The sequence below is a fragment of the Microtus oregoni genome, unplaced genomic scaffold (assembly GCF_018167655.1).
Source record: "Microtus oregoni isolate MIOR12 unplaced genomic scaffold, Mior012 000044F_ref0000062, whole genome shotgun sequence".
Classification (NCBI taxonomy): Eukaryota; Metazoa; Chordata; class Mammalia; order Rodentia; family Cricetidae; genus Microtus; species Microtus oregoni.
This window is the reverse complement of record NW_024543218.1, coordinates 2740783-2756692: the sequence shown is the minus strand read 5'-3', so window position 1 is coordinate 2756692 and position 15910 is coordinate 2740783. Positions and strand designations below refer to the sequence as shown.

The window sequence follows — 15910 nt, the reverse complement described above, 5'->3', positions numbered from 1 at the left end:
TATGGGCTCAGGGATTTCTTTGAAATAAAAGGGAAAATTGGATGGAATAAGATAGTGTGAGTTTACATACATTAATAATAAGTAAGTAATAGAGTGAATTCTTGTGAGTTATAATTTATAGGCAATTGCTTTGATATAGATTTTTGTATGTTGATATAATGTTAAATATTGAAAATTGTATGCATTCATGCTTCTACCAATGCTTAAAACATTTTATATATTAATAAATATATTTATCAAATTGCAATGTACGTTTCTTCCACTGATCAAGATACCTATTCATTGGTTACATTTTGAGCCCATTGTCCTCATTTGTTGTACAGTTGTTTATTGTACAATATTCTAATATGAAGTCTTAGTCTTTAAGTTATATAGGTATTAGAATTATAGATCAATAGTCATCAATGTTTGTCTTACTTATAGTTAGAATAATCAGGTTTTTCACACACATGAAGAATAAATGTTGAATAGATAGGTAAATCAGCCACTTCAAACAGCTGTAAAATATGGAATTTAAATAACCTAGGGTACTGTTGAAGTGAGACACAATTACTACTGGTAGCATTGTCTATTTTCCAGAGAATGTTGAGCACCGGAGACACTCAAAGCTTGTTTTCTTGTTGTCAAAACTGGCCTTTGGGCAAAGACATGCTCATGCCTCAACCTCTGACAAAATACATGGTATACAAAAATGGATAAGCAGTTCTGTTAAATCTTGACTGGCATTCATCTCAGAAACAAATATACCTACCTCTGTTTGCTGAGCATTGTGGTAAAGGCAAAATACACCAATAAGCCCAGTTTGCCCATCTTTTTTTTCCTTTCTGTAGGCATTAATTTTCTCATGCATACAACATACTGTTGATCTTTTCTCTTTTTCTTTCCCCATGAATAGATACTGCTCATATAAGGAGGTATCCTAAACAAATGACACAGAAATAACAGAATTGATTCTCCTTTTCAATTTCCTTCTAAAGTGACTGTCGATGTCATGGAACAAGAATGGGGAACACCAGAATCGTAAAACTATACTGTCAAAGAAGTATGCATTTCACTCTCATACTTACACTGTACTCATATATGGTATATTTTTGAAGGAAGTGACCTATGATGATGTGCACATCAACTTCACTAAGGAAGAGTGGGATTTACTGAATCCTTCCCAGAAGAATCTCTACAAAGATGTGATGCTGGAGACCTACTGGAACCTAACTACTATAGGTGAAAATGAATTTCTTTCATGTTTCAAAATATGGAGACAACTTTTCCTTGGTTTATAATTTTGTTCTGTAATTTGTTTTAGAGAAAGAATAACAGGGTGAATAACACAGTCACAGTTTTTAGGTGCACTTAAGATAATAAGCTAATTGTTGCACATTCTTAAATAATATAACTTCTATTCTGGTACTGTATTTTAGGATACTTTTGGGAAGACCTTAACACCAAAGAGCATTGTCAATGTTCTAGAAGACATGCAAGGTAATTTTCTTGGGCAAGTTCATAACAATTTCCCTTAAATAGTTTGTAATGTGTTCTGGAACTTTAAAACAAAAGCAAAAGTGTAAATAAGCACAGCTTTAAATATATTGATGGTTATTAAGTTCTCACAAATCCATATACCTCAATTTCTTGTATATGAATTGCATCTGCAAAGCCTTCATTTAAGAAAAAGTCTAGGTAGCAATGCCTAAACAGATATCACCATTTGATTCATAGCATCATGAGAGCTATGTTGTAGAACTGCTGCTTCATTTGCTTCTTGCTATTCATGACAGAAAATGTATACATATTTCAATGATGATGAGTATAGCTGCAAAACTTTCTACTAATTCAATAGCCCATGGTAAGCCTTGTATCACTCATATACTTTTTGTGACTGTGCTAAGTTTAGTGAACTCAGATTAGTCAAGGGTCAAGGGGCAGTGATGTGGAAAAACCTTAATATCTATACCTCAAGTCTCTGAAAGTTGAACCTTGTGGATTCATTTTGGAAATCTTTTATACACTATTCTTTTTTTCATATATATATATATATATATATGATTTTTTCATATATATATGGTATGTTACTCTTGACACAAGTGTATGAGCATAGGAATATGGAATAGGAATATGGAAATATTTAGCATACCTCTCCTTAAGAACAATTAAGAAGATAAACTGTAGTTCCTACATAGAGTATACATGTTTAATTTGATCCACAAATACAAATTTAATTTATTTTCTATCATCATGGTTAATACATAAATACAAACTCACATTACAACAAAAACAAACAAACAAACATGAGTTATAGGTCTATGCAAATACTTCTGGGTGTCTTAGTTCACTTACCAAATGTATAATGATTCACAATATAGTAAAATTATGAATGGAGTAATGTTTGTAAATGTTGTAATAAGAGTGGCGGGATACGTTCCTGGCACCCGGCCACCCGCATGGCTAGCATTATCCGAAATAATTACACGGAAATTGTTTTCTTTTAAACACTGTCTGGCCCATTAGTTCCAGCCTCTTATTTGCTAACTCATACATATTGATCTAACCCATTTCTAATATTCTGTGTAGCACCTTGGGCTGGTGGCTTACCAGGGAGGATCTTAACCTGTGTTTGTGTCTGATGGGAGAATCATGGCGACTCACTGACTCGGCTTCTTTCTCTCAGCATTCTGTTTTCTTTACTCCACCCACCTAAGGGTTGGCCTATCAAATGGGCCTAGGCAGTTTCTTTATTGCTTAACCAATGAAAGCAACAGATAAGATACAAGACCCACCTCCATCATTTCCCCTTTTTCTGTTTAAACAAAAAAGAAAGGCTTTAACTTTAACATAGTACAATTACATATAGCAAAACAGTTATCAAGCAAGAATTACAGTTACAATATTTATATCTATTTTATCTTTTATCATAACTAAGGAAAACTATAACTATTTATTTATTCTTCAACTCCATCAAGACTCCAGAGTGATATAATATTACCTAAGTAAACAAGAAATCCAAAACTCTAGAAATGACAGAGACATCTTGCTCCCTGTACAGTCACCCAAAGTTCTTTTGTATCGTTGGGGCATCCGTCTTCGGCCTTCAGACCCATAGTGTTCAGCAGACATTTCCATGAAGCAGGAAATTTCAAAGACAGTTCAGTCACTTTCTGCTGTGTCCTGCAGAATGTCTTGCAGACTCTTTCATGAATCAGGAACCCCGAAAGAACATCTTGCCTTTAGGCAAGTTCAGCTGTCCTTTCTCTGCGGGTTCTTTGTGTCCAGTTTATGCAACAGTCCAGGCAAGAGCAGTTTCTTGCCCAAATGGCTATCAAACTACATAAGGAGCCTCTTCGATGCCCATCTTCCTCTTGAAGTAGCTTGATGCTGCCAGGAGCAGATGTGTCTCATTGTCATGAAAAGCCCTAAGGGATTAAAACATTTAAATGCCATATTCTTATTCTGCAGTCTTTAAAAGATATAAAGAATACCTATCTAACTGAAATATATCTCTATATATAACCTGAATATCTAACTAACATGACTACAAGCTTGACTAATATTTATGATTATCCATCAACAACCTGTATTTCCTAATTATACATTACATTTTAAAAATGAACTACACAATCACAATACCTTAATCAAGACACTGAAATACATATACGTATAACAAAATTGACCTTAAAATCCACACCAATGCAAATTATTCATACCTATATCATATCCCCCTTTAAATGTAAAAGAACATTTATAAACAATATTTGGGAACATGGGCACAGTTTTTTTCTCTCCAAACTGCTTCCTGCTGAATGGGGGTGCTGTTATTCAGGTCTTTTATGGGATAACCTGTCTGCTAGGTTCATCTCAGTCGGCAGTTGAGTGAAGTAATTTTCTGAAGGTGTTCACAGCAACCTCTCAGGAGGGCATGATCATACCATATTGGGATAGACACAATCCACAGGGTCTCATCCTCTGTGAAAACAAAAGAAGAAACTCCTTTCCAAAGCATCATATCCTTAAACCAAAATTCTGAAGTCATAATACCCTTATGAAATCCATTCTGGTTCAGCTTGGTAGCCCATGTAATAAAATGTCTCTCTGTACTTAGCTCCTGTACAGTCAAAAATTTTAAAGAAAGCACAATAATACAAAGAATCCAGACTCGCTGTGAATTTTCCATTTTTATGTGTCTTATTTTTACTCTATCAGTTTACTTTATTCTGTCTCTTTAAAGACTTTACCCTTTTTTTAAAGACATTAACTTTATTCTTTATATTCTTTTTCTTCTCTCTCCCAAGCCTACGTACATTCATCCAACACTGTGACTCATTTAGTGGTCTTTTATGTCTGAATCTGTTTTATTGTGAATCTGTAATTTTTTTACTATCCAGGAGCATTTCTTAAAATGTTAAGCAGTTCTTAAAAACTTAAGTTGCACCATGTACAGGTAATATGGTACCACCTGAGTCCTGCCTAGTCTAAACCTTAACCATGCTATTATTATGGTAATTACGGTAGTTCCTGCTGAGACCAGCATAGTTCAGCATGGTTGAGCTGAGCCTCTCCTGCCTCAGAGCCATTTGGTGCCCCTGAGCCACTCACAGTTCCAGGCACACGGCAGTCCACATCGCCATCAAGTGAGGTGTACGACTTTACTCCAAATGCTCCATTCAACAGCTCTGTCTCCAGCAGGAGCCAGACAGATATGGTGATGGCGGCACAGCCCAGAAAGCCGGCATTTTAAAACAGCCAGTTTTTTCCTGCTGCTGAGTCAGGAAAACTTCTTTGTGGCAAGCCACCCACAAAAAGCCAAAGCTGTATTAAACTCTCTCCCTTTTCTAAAGACCTCTCAGGTTTTTAAGTGGATGTAGTCCATCACGTTAGAGAGCCACTCTGTCATAATATGAGTGGGTGGGTGCCAGGAACGTAGCCCGCCGCTCTTATTACAACAGGTAAAGCACTCAGTATATGCAGTTCTCTTCAAAAATGTAAAAAATACCCTAGAAAAATATAGGTAGTGTTATAGATGAAAAGATAAACCATGACACAATGGAATTTATCATCACAAAAATTTTTTCTAGATGTAAAATGACCCCCAATGAGAGAACAAAACATGATTTTAAACAAAGCTATAAAACCTTGATATTAGATTCCTGTTTACAATTTGAAAAAATATGAAGTTAATTCATATAGGTATAAGGTTCAACTGCATTGAATGTGGTAAAGCTTTTACATGTGTAAATTTTGCTTGCAGGATTGAAAGAAATCAAACTGGAGAAAAGTTTTCAGTATATTCTCACTGTGGTAAAGTCTTGTCTTATAACACTCATCTTCTAAGGAATGAAAAAACACATAGCGGAGAAAAATGCTGTGAAATTAAGCAATGTGATGAAGTCTTTTCTTGTCACAATCATCGTGAAATGCATAAGAGAACACACAGTGGAGAGAAACCCTATGAATATGTTCAAGATAATAAAGACTTTCTGTATGTAACTCATCAAAGTCATAAACGAAAACATACTGGAGAGAAAACATATGAATGTAATCTGCATGGTAAGGTCTTTGCTGATCAGAGCCATCTTCAAAAGATTAAAAGAATATATACTAGAGAGACACCCTATGAATATAATCAGTGTGGTAAAGACATTACTCAATGTACTGTTTTTCAAACACATAAAAGAATACAAACTGGAGAAAAACCATATGAATATAATCAGTGTGGTAAGGCCTTTGCACGTCATATTCATCTTCAATTGCGTAGAAGAACACGAACTGGAGAGAAAACATTTGAATATAATCGGTGTGGTAAGGCCTTTGCACACTACAGTAATCTTCAAAGCCATAAAAGAACACATACTGGAGAGAAACGCTATGAATGTAATCAGTGTGGTAAGGCCTTTGCATGGCACAGTGGTCTTCAAAGACATAAAAGAACACATAATGGAGAGAAACCTTATGATTGTAATCAGTGTGGTAAGGCCTTTACACGACATAATCATCTTCAAATGCATAAAAGAACACATACTGGAGAGAAACCCTATGATTGTAAGCAGTGTGGTAAGGCCTTTGCACGTCTCAGTCAACTTCAAAGGCATAAAAGAACACATACTGGAGAGAAACCCTATGAATGTAATCAGTGTGGTAAGGCCTTTGCACGACACAGTAATCTTCAAGTGCATAAAAGAACACATACTGGAGAGAAACCCTATGAATGTAATCAGTGTGGTAAGGCCTTTTCTCAAAACAGTGTTCTTCAAACACATAAAAGAACACATACTGGAGAGAAACGCTATGAATGTAACCAGTGTGGTAAGGCCTTTGCACAACACAGTCACCTTCAAAGCCATAAAAGAACACATACTGGCGAGAAACACTATGAATGTAATCTGTGTGGTAAGGCCTTTGCATGGCACAGTGATCTTCAAAGACATAAAAGAACACATACTGGAGAGAAACCTTATGATTGTAATCAGTGTGGTAAGGCCTTTACACGACACAGTAATCTTCAAGTGCATAAAAGAACACATACTGGAGAGAAACCCTATGAATGTAATCAGTGTGGTAAGGCCTTTTCTCAAATCAGTATTCTTCAAACACATAAAAAAACACATACTGGAGAGAAACCCTATGAATGTAATCAGTGTGGTAAGGCCTTTTCTCAAAACAGTGTTCTTCAAACACATAAAAGAACACATACTGGAGAGAAACCCTATGATTGTAATCAGTGTGGTAAGGCCTTTGCACGTCTCAGTCATCTTCAAAGGCATAAAAGAACACATACTGGAGAGAAACCCTATGAATGTAATCAGTGTGGTAAGGCCTTTGCACGACACAGTAATCTTCAAGTGCATAAAAGAACACATACTGGAGGGAAACCCTATGAATGTAATCAGTGTGGTAAGGCCTTTCCTCAATTCAGTATTCTTCAAACACATAAAAAAACACATACTGGAGAGAAACCCTATGAATGTAATCAGTGTGGTAAGGCCTTTTCTCAAAACAGTGTTCTTCAAACACATAAAAGAACACATACTGGAGAGAAACCCTATGATTGTAATCAGTGTGGTAAGGCCTTTGCACGTCTCAGTCATCTTCAAAGGCATAAAAGAACACATACTGGAGAGAAACCCTATGAATGTAATCAGTGTGGTAAGGCCTTTGCACGACACAGTAATCTTCAAGTGCATAAAAGAACACATACTGGAGAGAAACCCTATGAATGTAATCACTGTGATAAGGCCTTTGCATGTCACAGTGATCTTAAAAGGCATAAAAGATCACACACTGGAGAGAAACCTCATGAATGTAATCAGTGTGGTAAGGCCTTTGCACACCACAGTAATTTTCAAAGCCATAAAAGAACACATACTTGAGAGGAACCCTATGAATATACCCAGTGTGGTAAGGCCTTTGCCCTTCTCAGTCATCTTCAAAGGCATAAAAGAGCACATACTGGATAGAAACTCTATGAATGTAATCAGTGTGTTAAGGCCTTTGCTCAACATGGTGCTCTCAAATGTATAGAAGGACATATACTGGAGAGAAACCCTATGAATGATAACAGTGTGATAAGGCCTTTGCAGACCCCTGTACTCTTCAAAGGCTTAAAATGTAACATACTCTAGAGATACCTGTGAATGGAATGTGGTAAATTCTTTTTCACAATTTTCTCCAAATACATAATATGAGCCCTTCTGTAGAGAAACCCTGAAGATAATTTGGATACTTTTCAAAAATATGAGAAAAAAATCATACTGTAGTGAAACTATAAATGAATTCAGTGTCATAATGTTTTGTGTTTTATATAAGAGTAAGACTTAGTGTGTAGTCATCTGAGAAAGCTTGTGCATATTATCATAATCTTTTGGACCTGATGAAAAAGCTGGGTGCTTCTTTTAAATTGTTCTTTTAGCTGTCAAGCCACTTACAGTCAGTTAACAAAAATCAGTTATTGTGTACAAAAAAGTTTGAAAATGTCAACAATTTGTTCATGCATCATTATAACTCTCTTTATTTTAGTTTGAACCAGCAAAGTAATGGATAAATCCTTTTCAGTTACAGGAAGGGTATTCCAACTTTGGTCTTCAAACCAGAGCCAAAGGAAAGAACTTTGTCTCTGAATCCAGAACTAGATAATGAAACAACATCTCCCTGAAAACAGCCAAAACATTAAAAGGCCCAGTGAAAGAAAAACACAACTTGGTTCTCAAACCAGAACCATAAAATCCTAAAAAGTTTGAACAATGTTTTTAAGCTCAAAGGATATCATTAACTGAAATATGAGAGGCATCAAGAGTCAAATCACTCATACGCTTACTTGTAGGTTTTGTATAAAAGTATCCTTAGAAGTTGGGAATATAATTATAGTTATCAGAAGATTGGGAGTGGTCATCAGGAAGGTAGATAGAAGGTGGTTACAAGGAATATTTTCTGAAAAGGAAAGATGGTTTGAAGTAATAAATGATGGAAACATCACTCTTCACAGTAGCCGCAAATAATATAAAATATTATGGAATTACCAACTAAAGAAGTGAAAGGACTGTTGGAAAAGAACATTAAATCTTTGAAGAAGACACCAGAAAATGGGAAGATGTCCTTTGCCCTTGTTAGGTAGAAATCAACATAGCAATCTACAGGCTCACTACCATTCCCATGTAAATATCAGAAAAATTCTTCACAGATCTCAAAATAAAAACACCCAACTTCATATATAAAAGCCAAAAAAATGCGGGATAACCAAAACAATCCTACATAAAAAATAATTTCTGCAGGCATCACATTCCCTGACTTCTTTAGATGACTGCAGAGCTGCAGTACTGAAGAGAGCCTGGTGTTGGCACAAAAACAGATAGGAGGACTAATGGAACTGATTTTAAGACCCAGACATCACTCCACTCACCTACTACACCTGATTTTTGACAAAACACCAAAAAATATAAAATGGAGAAAACATATTTAACAAATGGTGATGGCATCACTGAATATCAATGTGGGGAAGAATGAAAGTAGATCCACATCTATCATCATGAACAAAACTCAAGTCCCAATGGATCAAAGACTACAACATAAAGACAAACACACTGAACTACATAAAACAGAATGTTGGAAGTACACTTGAACACATTGGTAAAGAGGACCACTTTCAAATTATAACCCCAGGCATCACAGACACTGAGAAAAATTATAAATGAGATTTCCTGAAGCAAAAGTTTCTGTAAAACAAAGGACATGATCAACAATACAAAAAAAGGCAGCCTGTAGTATGGGAAAAGATATTCACCTAAACCACATTGGATAGAAGACTGATCTTTAGAACATACAAAGAACTTAAATAATTGATCATCAAATAAAAAATGGAGTACTCCAATAAAAATGGAGTACAGACCTAAAAAAAAATCTTTTAACATATGAATCTAAAATGACTGAGAGACACTTAAGGAAATTTCCAAACTCCTTAGTCATTAGAGAAATGAAAATCTAAACAAATTTGAGATTCCCTCTTACATCTGTAACAATAGGCATGATCAAAACACTGATGACAACTTAAGCTGGAGAGGATGTGGAGTTAAGGGAACACTCCTGCATTTTTGATGGGGTTACAAACTGAGTCAGCTACTTTGGATATCAGTATGGTTATTCCGTAAATTAGAAAGTCACCTGCCGGGTTGTGAGGCATGGCTTTAATCCCTGCACATTGGGAGCCAGAGATAGATCTCTGTGACTTCAAGGCCAACCAGGTCTACAAGAGCTAGTTCCAGGACAGGCTCCAAAGCTCAAGAGAAACCGTTTCTTAGAAAACCAAAAATTAAAAAAAAATGAAAGAAAATTAGGAAACAACTTATCATAAAACCCAGTCATGCCCTTTGGATATGTACTCAATGGATGCTTAATCATACCACAAGGACAAATGCTCAACTGTGTTCACAGCAATATTGTCAGAGCCAGAACCTGAAAACAACCCCTCCTCAGAAGAATGGAAAAAGAAATTGCGGTATACTTACACAGTAGAGTACTACAGAGTGGATAAAAACAATTACATCTTGAAATTTATGTGCAAATTTATGGACCTAGAAAACATCATAAAAGAGTGAGTTAACCCAGAACCAGAAAGAAAAAATATATGTACTCACTCCTAAGTGGCTTTTCAATATAAAACAGGGGACAGTCAGCCTACAATTCACAATGCCCAGAACATATACAACAAAGAGGAAACAAACAGAGACATACATAAATCTATTCTATATAGGACATAGAGAAAGACAAGATCTTAGTAAATTTGGAACATGTGAATCATGGGACAATGGGATGGGGGAGGAAGGGTGAATAGTGGATAAATATAGTTGAATAAAAAACAATTAAAAAATCCTTGATTCACAGCCGTGTGTGGGTGAATTAAACAAAGTGATAGTATAAAATGAATAGCTGAAATATGGAACTTTTCTTAGTTTTGTAGCTGAATGAAATACTTCCTCTTGCTAAGGCAGACTGATTTATGATATTTAATTAAAAACAATCCACACATTTTCCAAAAGAAAATTAAAGATTTATACCATATCTCCCAATCTTCCCAAACCAATAATCACACATGAAATATTTGAGACGGAAGTGCTTGATTTTACCTAATGTAGCTGCATTCATTCTAAGTTCATCATGTAACACTGAGTTCATGTTTTAATGATGAATTTTGAAGGCTGTACAAGTCAGAGTGACAGACCCTGAACTATGTGAGTACTAATTGAATCTTTGACTTCTGAAAACACCAAGTTAGAGTGTAAGAATACCTTGGGCTTTTATAGGTCAGATGAGCACCTACAGAGCAATGGATCTCATATACAATATAGCTAGCATCCAGAATCAAGAACTGGATTCAAGAGAGCAACTATACCCTTTATAGATTCATTCATACTGTAAGAGACCATGCCCAAGTGCATTGATATTTTAAAGCTGTTGACTGAAGGAGCTCTCACAGCACCTACCCATTTAACTTAATACGAAATTCCAAACCCTATACAAAACTCTGTACACAAGATGTCAAAATTAAAGTTAGAATTACAATAAGCATAATCAATATTAAGGAAGGAATACATCCTAATGGTTTGATAAGCATTTTATCCTAAGGAGTCCATGTTGTAGTAGAAATGGCTTAACTAGATCATAAGAGGATGGTAAGTATGATTATCTCATCTTCAACCCCATCAAAGACCTGAGAAGAGCAATAATATTACTTGAGTAGGCAGGTAGTGCAGTCTAGCACCTTCCAAAAAGTGTAGTAGTTGACAGACAACTGACTGACCAATCAACCAAAGTCTCATCACAGTGTTGAAGAATAAGACTTCATATCAGAATATAAAACAATCTTTAAAGAACTATGCAGTAAAGCAGGACAATGACTTCAAAATGTAAACAATGTATAAAAATCTTGATCAGAGGTAGAGTAATATAATGCAATATGATAAATATATCATAAAATTGCATCAATAAAAATATGTTTTAAACAGGTAGAATCATACATTTATACAATCTGACATAATAACCTTATATAGTTGTTACAAATATTCTAAACAAAAATCAAAACAGTCTATATAATAAATATAATTCGAATTTGTGTCAATATACAAAAGTATACCAATGTAAATCCATAAAAAATATTTCACAAGTATTCCTTCTATTACAAACTTATTAGTAGGAGTAAGTAATCTACCTATTATCCAATTCCATTTTCGCTCATTTTGAGATCTCTGGGTGTACATCATTTCACCCAATCCTATGACCCACCCAGCAGGTCCTAAGTTACTCCAGGGTCTTGAAGAGGCACTATCTGAAAGACTTGGGAGGAAAGAGAAACGGATGCCAAGCAGTATTTTGTCAAGGAATCCGTTTATTGAAGCAAGTTTCATGCCTTAAATACTCCTCAGAAAGGGACTCGGGCAGGGGGAACTCAGGAAAGGGGGAAGGGAAGGAGGGGCTTGGTAGCTAGGCAACTACGTGGGGCAGTTTGAGAGCTAAGCAGGGCAGTTGCAAGGTCAGTGGCTAGAACACCTGCTGTTAGTGATAGCAGCAAGCCCTGAAGACACTTTGTGGTACTTTCCAGAGCTTGAGTCTCCACGATCAGCACATAATGATTTGGCTAACTTTAAGTTTTCTGTCTCAAGATTTTTACTTCAATGCCCTGTGAGAAAGGAGAAGCCTGAAATGGCTCCTGACAATCCTATATTAGTAATAATCAACTCGTAAATGTTGTTCCTGACTGTGACGACAAACTTTGTTGGGAGAGAGAATGGCATCTTCTAGAATTGCTTCCAGGGACGATGTTATTTCTATGGGATATTATAAACGCAAAATGATGGTTAAATTTCAAGATGGCTGTTTTGGATAATTGCAAATGGTTTCTGAGTATTTGATAGGGTTTTTCTGAATTTCTTATTTGGAATTCTGGCCAGAACATTGTAAGAAGGTGCACCATATCTGCAGCTTGTACCCATAAATTGGTCTCGTAGTGCTATCAGCATCATGCCGTCATATCAACCAGGTAGAGACATTGTGGGGCCCCAATGTCTTCTTCTTGGAAGCTGTTCTTTGATGAAAATGTAAGCATTATTCATGTAGACATATATTCATTGAAAGATAAGATAAAGACAAAATGGGCATGAAGGAAAGTAAAATATTCCTTCAAAATTGATCTTCTTTCTGTTCCATACCAGAAGACTGTTGACATGAGACAGAGTTTTGAATTTTTCTTTTAACATCATGCTTGGATTTAGAGAAGGATAGACATTGTCTAATTCTAAAACCATTTCTGATTCTTAAGTAGAGATGGAAACACAAAAGGACATCTTATAAAGCTGTAGCCCATACAAAGCACCTAACAGATTATCTCTCTGGGGGTGTGCCTCCTCACAGGTTTACAGGTCAGTATCTGCCCCCTTCCTGAGATATAAAGCATACAGTGTGACAAACAGAACCAGAAGAGACAGATCAGCTACTACAGGTGAGGAAAAAATGAAAATATTCCAGATAGTGAGAACAGTGTAAGCCATGGCTTAGAGGCTGCAGCAAAGTCAGCAGGACCTTTAGAGACATTCATTCCTATGCCATCAAAGCAGCAACAGCACACATCTAAGCCAGAAACTCTGGAAGGAACACACACTGTGTTTTGACAGTCCTCCAAATAATTCCAGTATGTGTGTAAGTTTTAGGACCTCTTATCCAGGCTACCAGCTCTCAAATGCTGTTTTCAGGTCACTTCTCTGTGATAGGATAAGAGGTGAAGTGGATGTAACTTCAGGTAAGTTTGGAAGTGCATAGTCTACATTGCTTTTGGAGAGCTTCCAATAAACATTAGCCATTGAAACGTTTTAAGAATCCTACAGTAAAGACCTTTATTTCTCATTCAGCTTTGGCTCTCTGTGATTCTGCCTATTGATACTTCCATAAATACCCTCTTAGGGATGTTATCCTCACTAGTCACATGGATGCGATGTAACCTACAGAAGATGAGGAGACTGTCTTCAAGTCACAGAATGTGTATCCATGTTGGAAAAGACCTTAAAATTTTTTGTGTTCTCAATACACTGCATGCTCTCTCCTTCCACTCTACTGTGTATCCAGGCATAACTCTGCATTATGTAGACCAGAAGCAGGACAAAAGTCTCTGCATTTATCTTGAAGGAATTTTCTGACTACTCATCCCTGGAAGATCTATTCTTTCCTCTGTGCTCAGTTATGAACCTGGTGACCCTGCTCCGAACACTGCCTTCATGACTGTGTGTATGTTTGATCCCTGCCTACACACACCATATACAATTTCTGAGTAATATTTCCATTTAGACAATCTGCTACACATCTACTTTTGTGCCTCTGATGCTGTTCCACCTACTGTCATCCCAGAAGACCATCTCTCTGATGGCTGTGACATCCAGATGCATCTGAGACTTTCCACAGGCTCCACAGAATGCCTGCTGCTTGTCATCACAGCCTGTGATTACTACCTTGCTATTTGTCAGCAACTCAGGTACCTGTGCACATGAGCCACAGCTTTTTCTCAATGCCTCCAAGAGCCGTCTGGGTATTCTATGTCATCAGGTAGTTGACAGAAACAGTCATTGCCATGAGACTGTCATTGTATGGCCACCAAGTATTTAGAAAGTTCACCTGCAAGGTCCTGGGTGTGCTGAAGCTGGCCTGTGGTGACATATCAGTTAAAAATGACTTTGTCCTTGTGGATGCCATCCTTCTGTTACCTCTACTCAAGTACCTCATTAGCCTTTCTGACATGCCAATCCTGGTCACCTTCCTAAAGGTGCTCTCAGCCAGCAGGCCCTGCAAATGCTTTTCCACCTGCTTGGAGCACCTTGCTGTGGTCCTATTTTTCTATAGTATCATCATGTTTCATGTACATGAAACCTATGAACACAAATGGTTATATCTCTAACATGGTCTTTACAGTCCTCTTCATTGTGGACTTCACACCCATCAAGCAGGAAGTGATCTGCAAAGATAGGGATCTTGACTTTCTGTTTGTGTCATCAAATGCCAATACCAATGCAGAGCAGATTATAGAACTATGGGGACCTCCACTGTAGAGACACAGTCTGTCTCACTAAGTCTGTCAGTCTGACTCCCCAGTTTTCTCCTGTCCTGAACTTGTCTGAGCTAGTGTCCAGCATTTTAATGTGATCTAATCTCAAGACTTCAGCCTTCGCTAGGTTCCTTCATTCACAACTATAATACCAGCATGTGTGGGGCTAAAGCAGATTGATGGTTAAATTAATGTCATCCTGTGCTACATAGTGTGACCAGTACCAAGAAAATAAATAGATACTAGACATTAGTATTTCCTTCTTAATGTGTCCTCAGTGGGCACTGGGAGGACCATTTTAAGTACTACTTAAGAGTGCATCATTTCCTGACTGACAGTCACAAAGGGCTCCTCACTGCTCTTAAAAAGATGTTCATCAGCAGGACCTCACAGCTGCCTGCCTGACTGCCTGCCTAGTTCCTAGCCTTCTCCCAGACTTTCAGTCACACACAATTGACAAATGTGAGTTTCGATCTTCCCTAAACTCCCTACCCCACAAACTCTTGTGTTCTTCTTGTGAGGCAGTTATTATCAGCACTCATTCAAGAACACTTGAACTTTCTTTCCCTTTAGGCTCAAAGCTGTTTTCTCCTCTCATTATCTCCCTCCTGTATCCTTGGTTTCTAAAATTGTTTATGGCCAGATGGCATTTTTAGGAATGTATTTTTTATTGATTTTTATTGAATTCAACATTTCTCTCTATTCTCCTCCCTGCCTCTTCCCTACCCCCTTTAGCCTTCCCACAAGGTCCACAATGGGACCTTGATCTAAATTTGGTCAGGAGATTCTGTCTTTCTCTACTTCTCCTGTAGATTAGATCTGTGTAAGTCTCTTTTAGTGTCCTCATTTTTGGGTAATTTCTTTGGGATTGTGGTTTGTAGGCTAGTTTTCTTGGGTTTATGTTTAAAAACTACCTGTGAGTGAATCCCTGTGATAATTGTCTTTCTGTGTCTGGGTTACCTCACACGAAATAATGTTTTCCAGCTCTATCCATTTTCCTCCAAAATTTAAGCTGTCATTATTATTTTTCTGCTGTGTAGTACTCCATTATGTAAATGTACCACATTTTCCTTATCTATTCATTGGTCAAGGGGCATTTAGGTTCTTTCCATGTTCTGGCTATGACCAACAATGCTGCTATGAACATAGTTGAGCACTTGTCCTTGTGCATGTTTGAGGATCCCTTGGTTATATAGCCAAAAGTGGTATTACTGGGTCTTGAGGAAGGTTGTTTCCTAATTTTTTGAGAAACCACCGTACTGACATCCAAAGGGGCTGTACTATCTTGCATTCCCACCAGCAATGCAGGAGTGTTGCCTTTACCCCACAACTTCTCCAGCATAAGTT

General features: G+C 37.0%; 1 protein-coding gene and 1 pseudogene across 1 annotated transcript; both read left to right on the top strand.

Moving 5' to 3' along the window:
* The first annotated feature begins 986 nt into the window (after positions 1-986).
* On the top strand, positions 987-7358 carry LOC121434671 (zinc finger protein 431-like). The gene is made up of 3 exons (XM_041633595.1): positions 987-1221; positions 1419-1479; positions 5324-7358. Exons 1-3 carry the CDS (start codon positions 987-989, stop codon positions 7356-7358), a joined length of 2331 nt encoding a protein of 776 aa, XP_041489529.1.
* Positions 7359-7368: 10 nt separating this feature from the next.
* Positions 7369-14567, top strand: LOC121434670 (annotated as a pseudogene).
* The last annotated feature ends 1343 nt before the right edge of the window (positions 14568-15910 follow it).

Bases quoted from the DNA above. Each gene is read 5' to 3' on its own strand.
- LOC121434671 (XM_041633595.1), top strand. From the start codon at position 987: ATGTCATGGAACAAGAATGGGGAACACCAGAATCGTAAAACTATACTG. The intron at 1,222-1,418 runs GTGAAAATGAAT...ACTGTATTTTAG, and splicing joins CTGGAACCTAACTACTATAG to GATACTTTTGGGAAGACCTT. The intron at 1,480-5,323 runs GTAATTTTCTTG...TCATCTTCTAAG, and splicing joins TGTTCTAGAAGACATGCAAG to GAATGAAAAAACACATAGCG.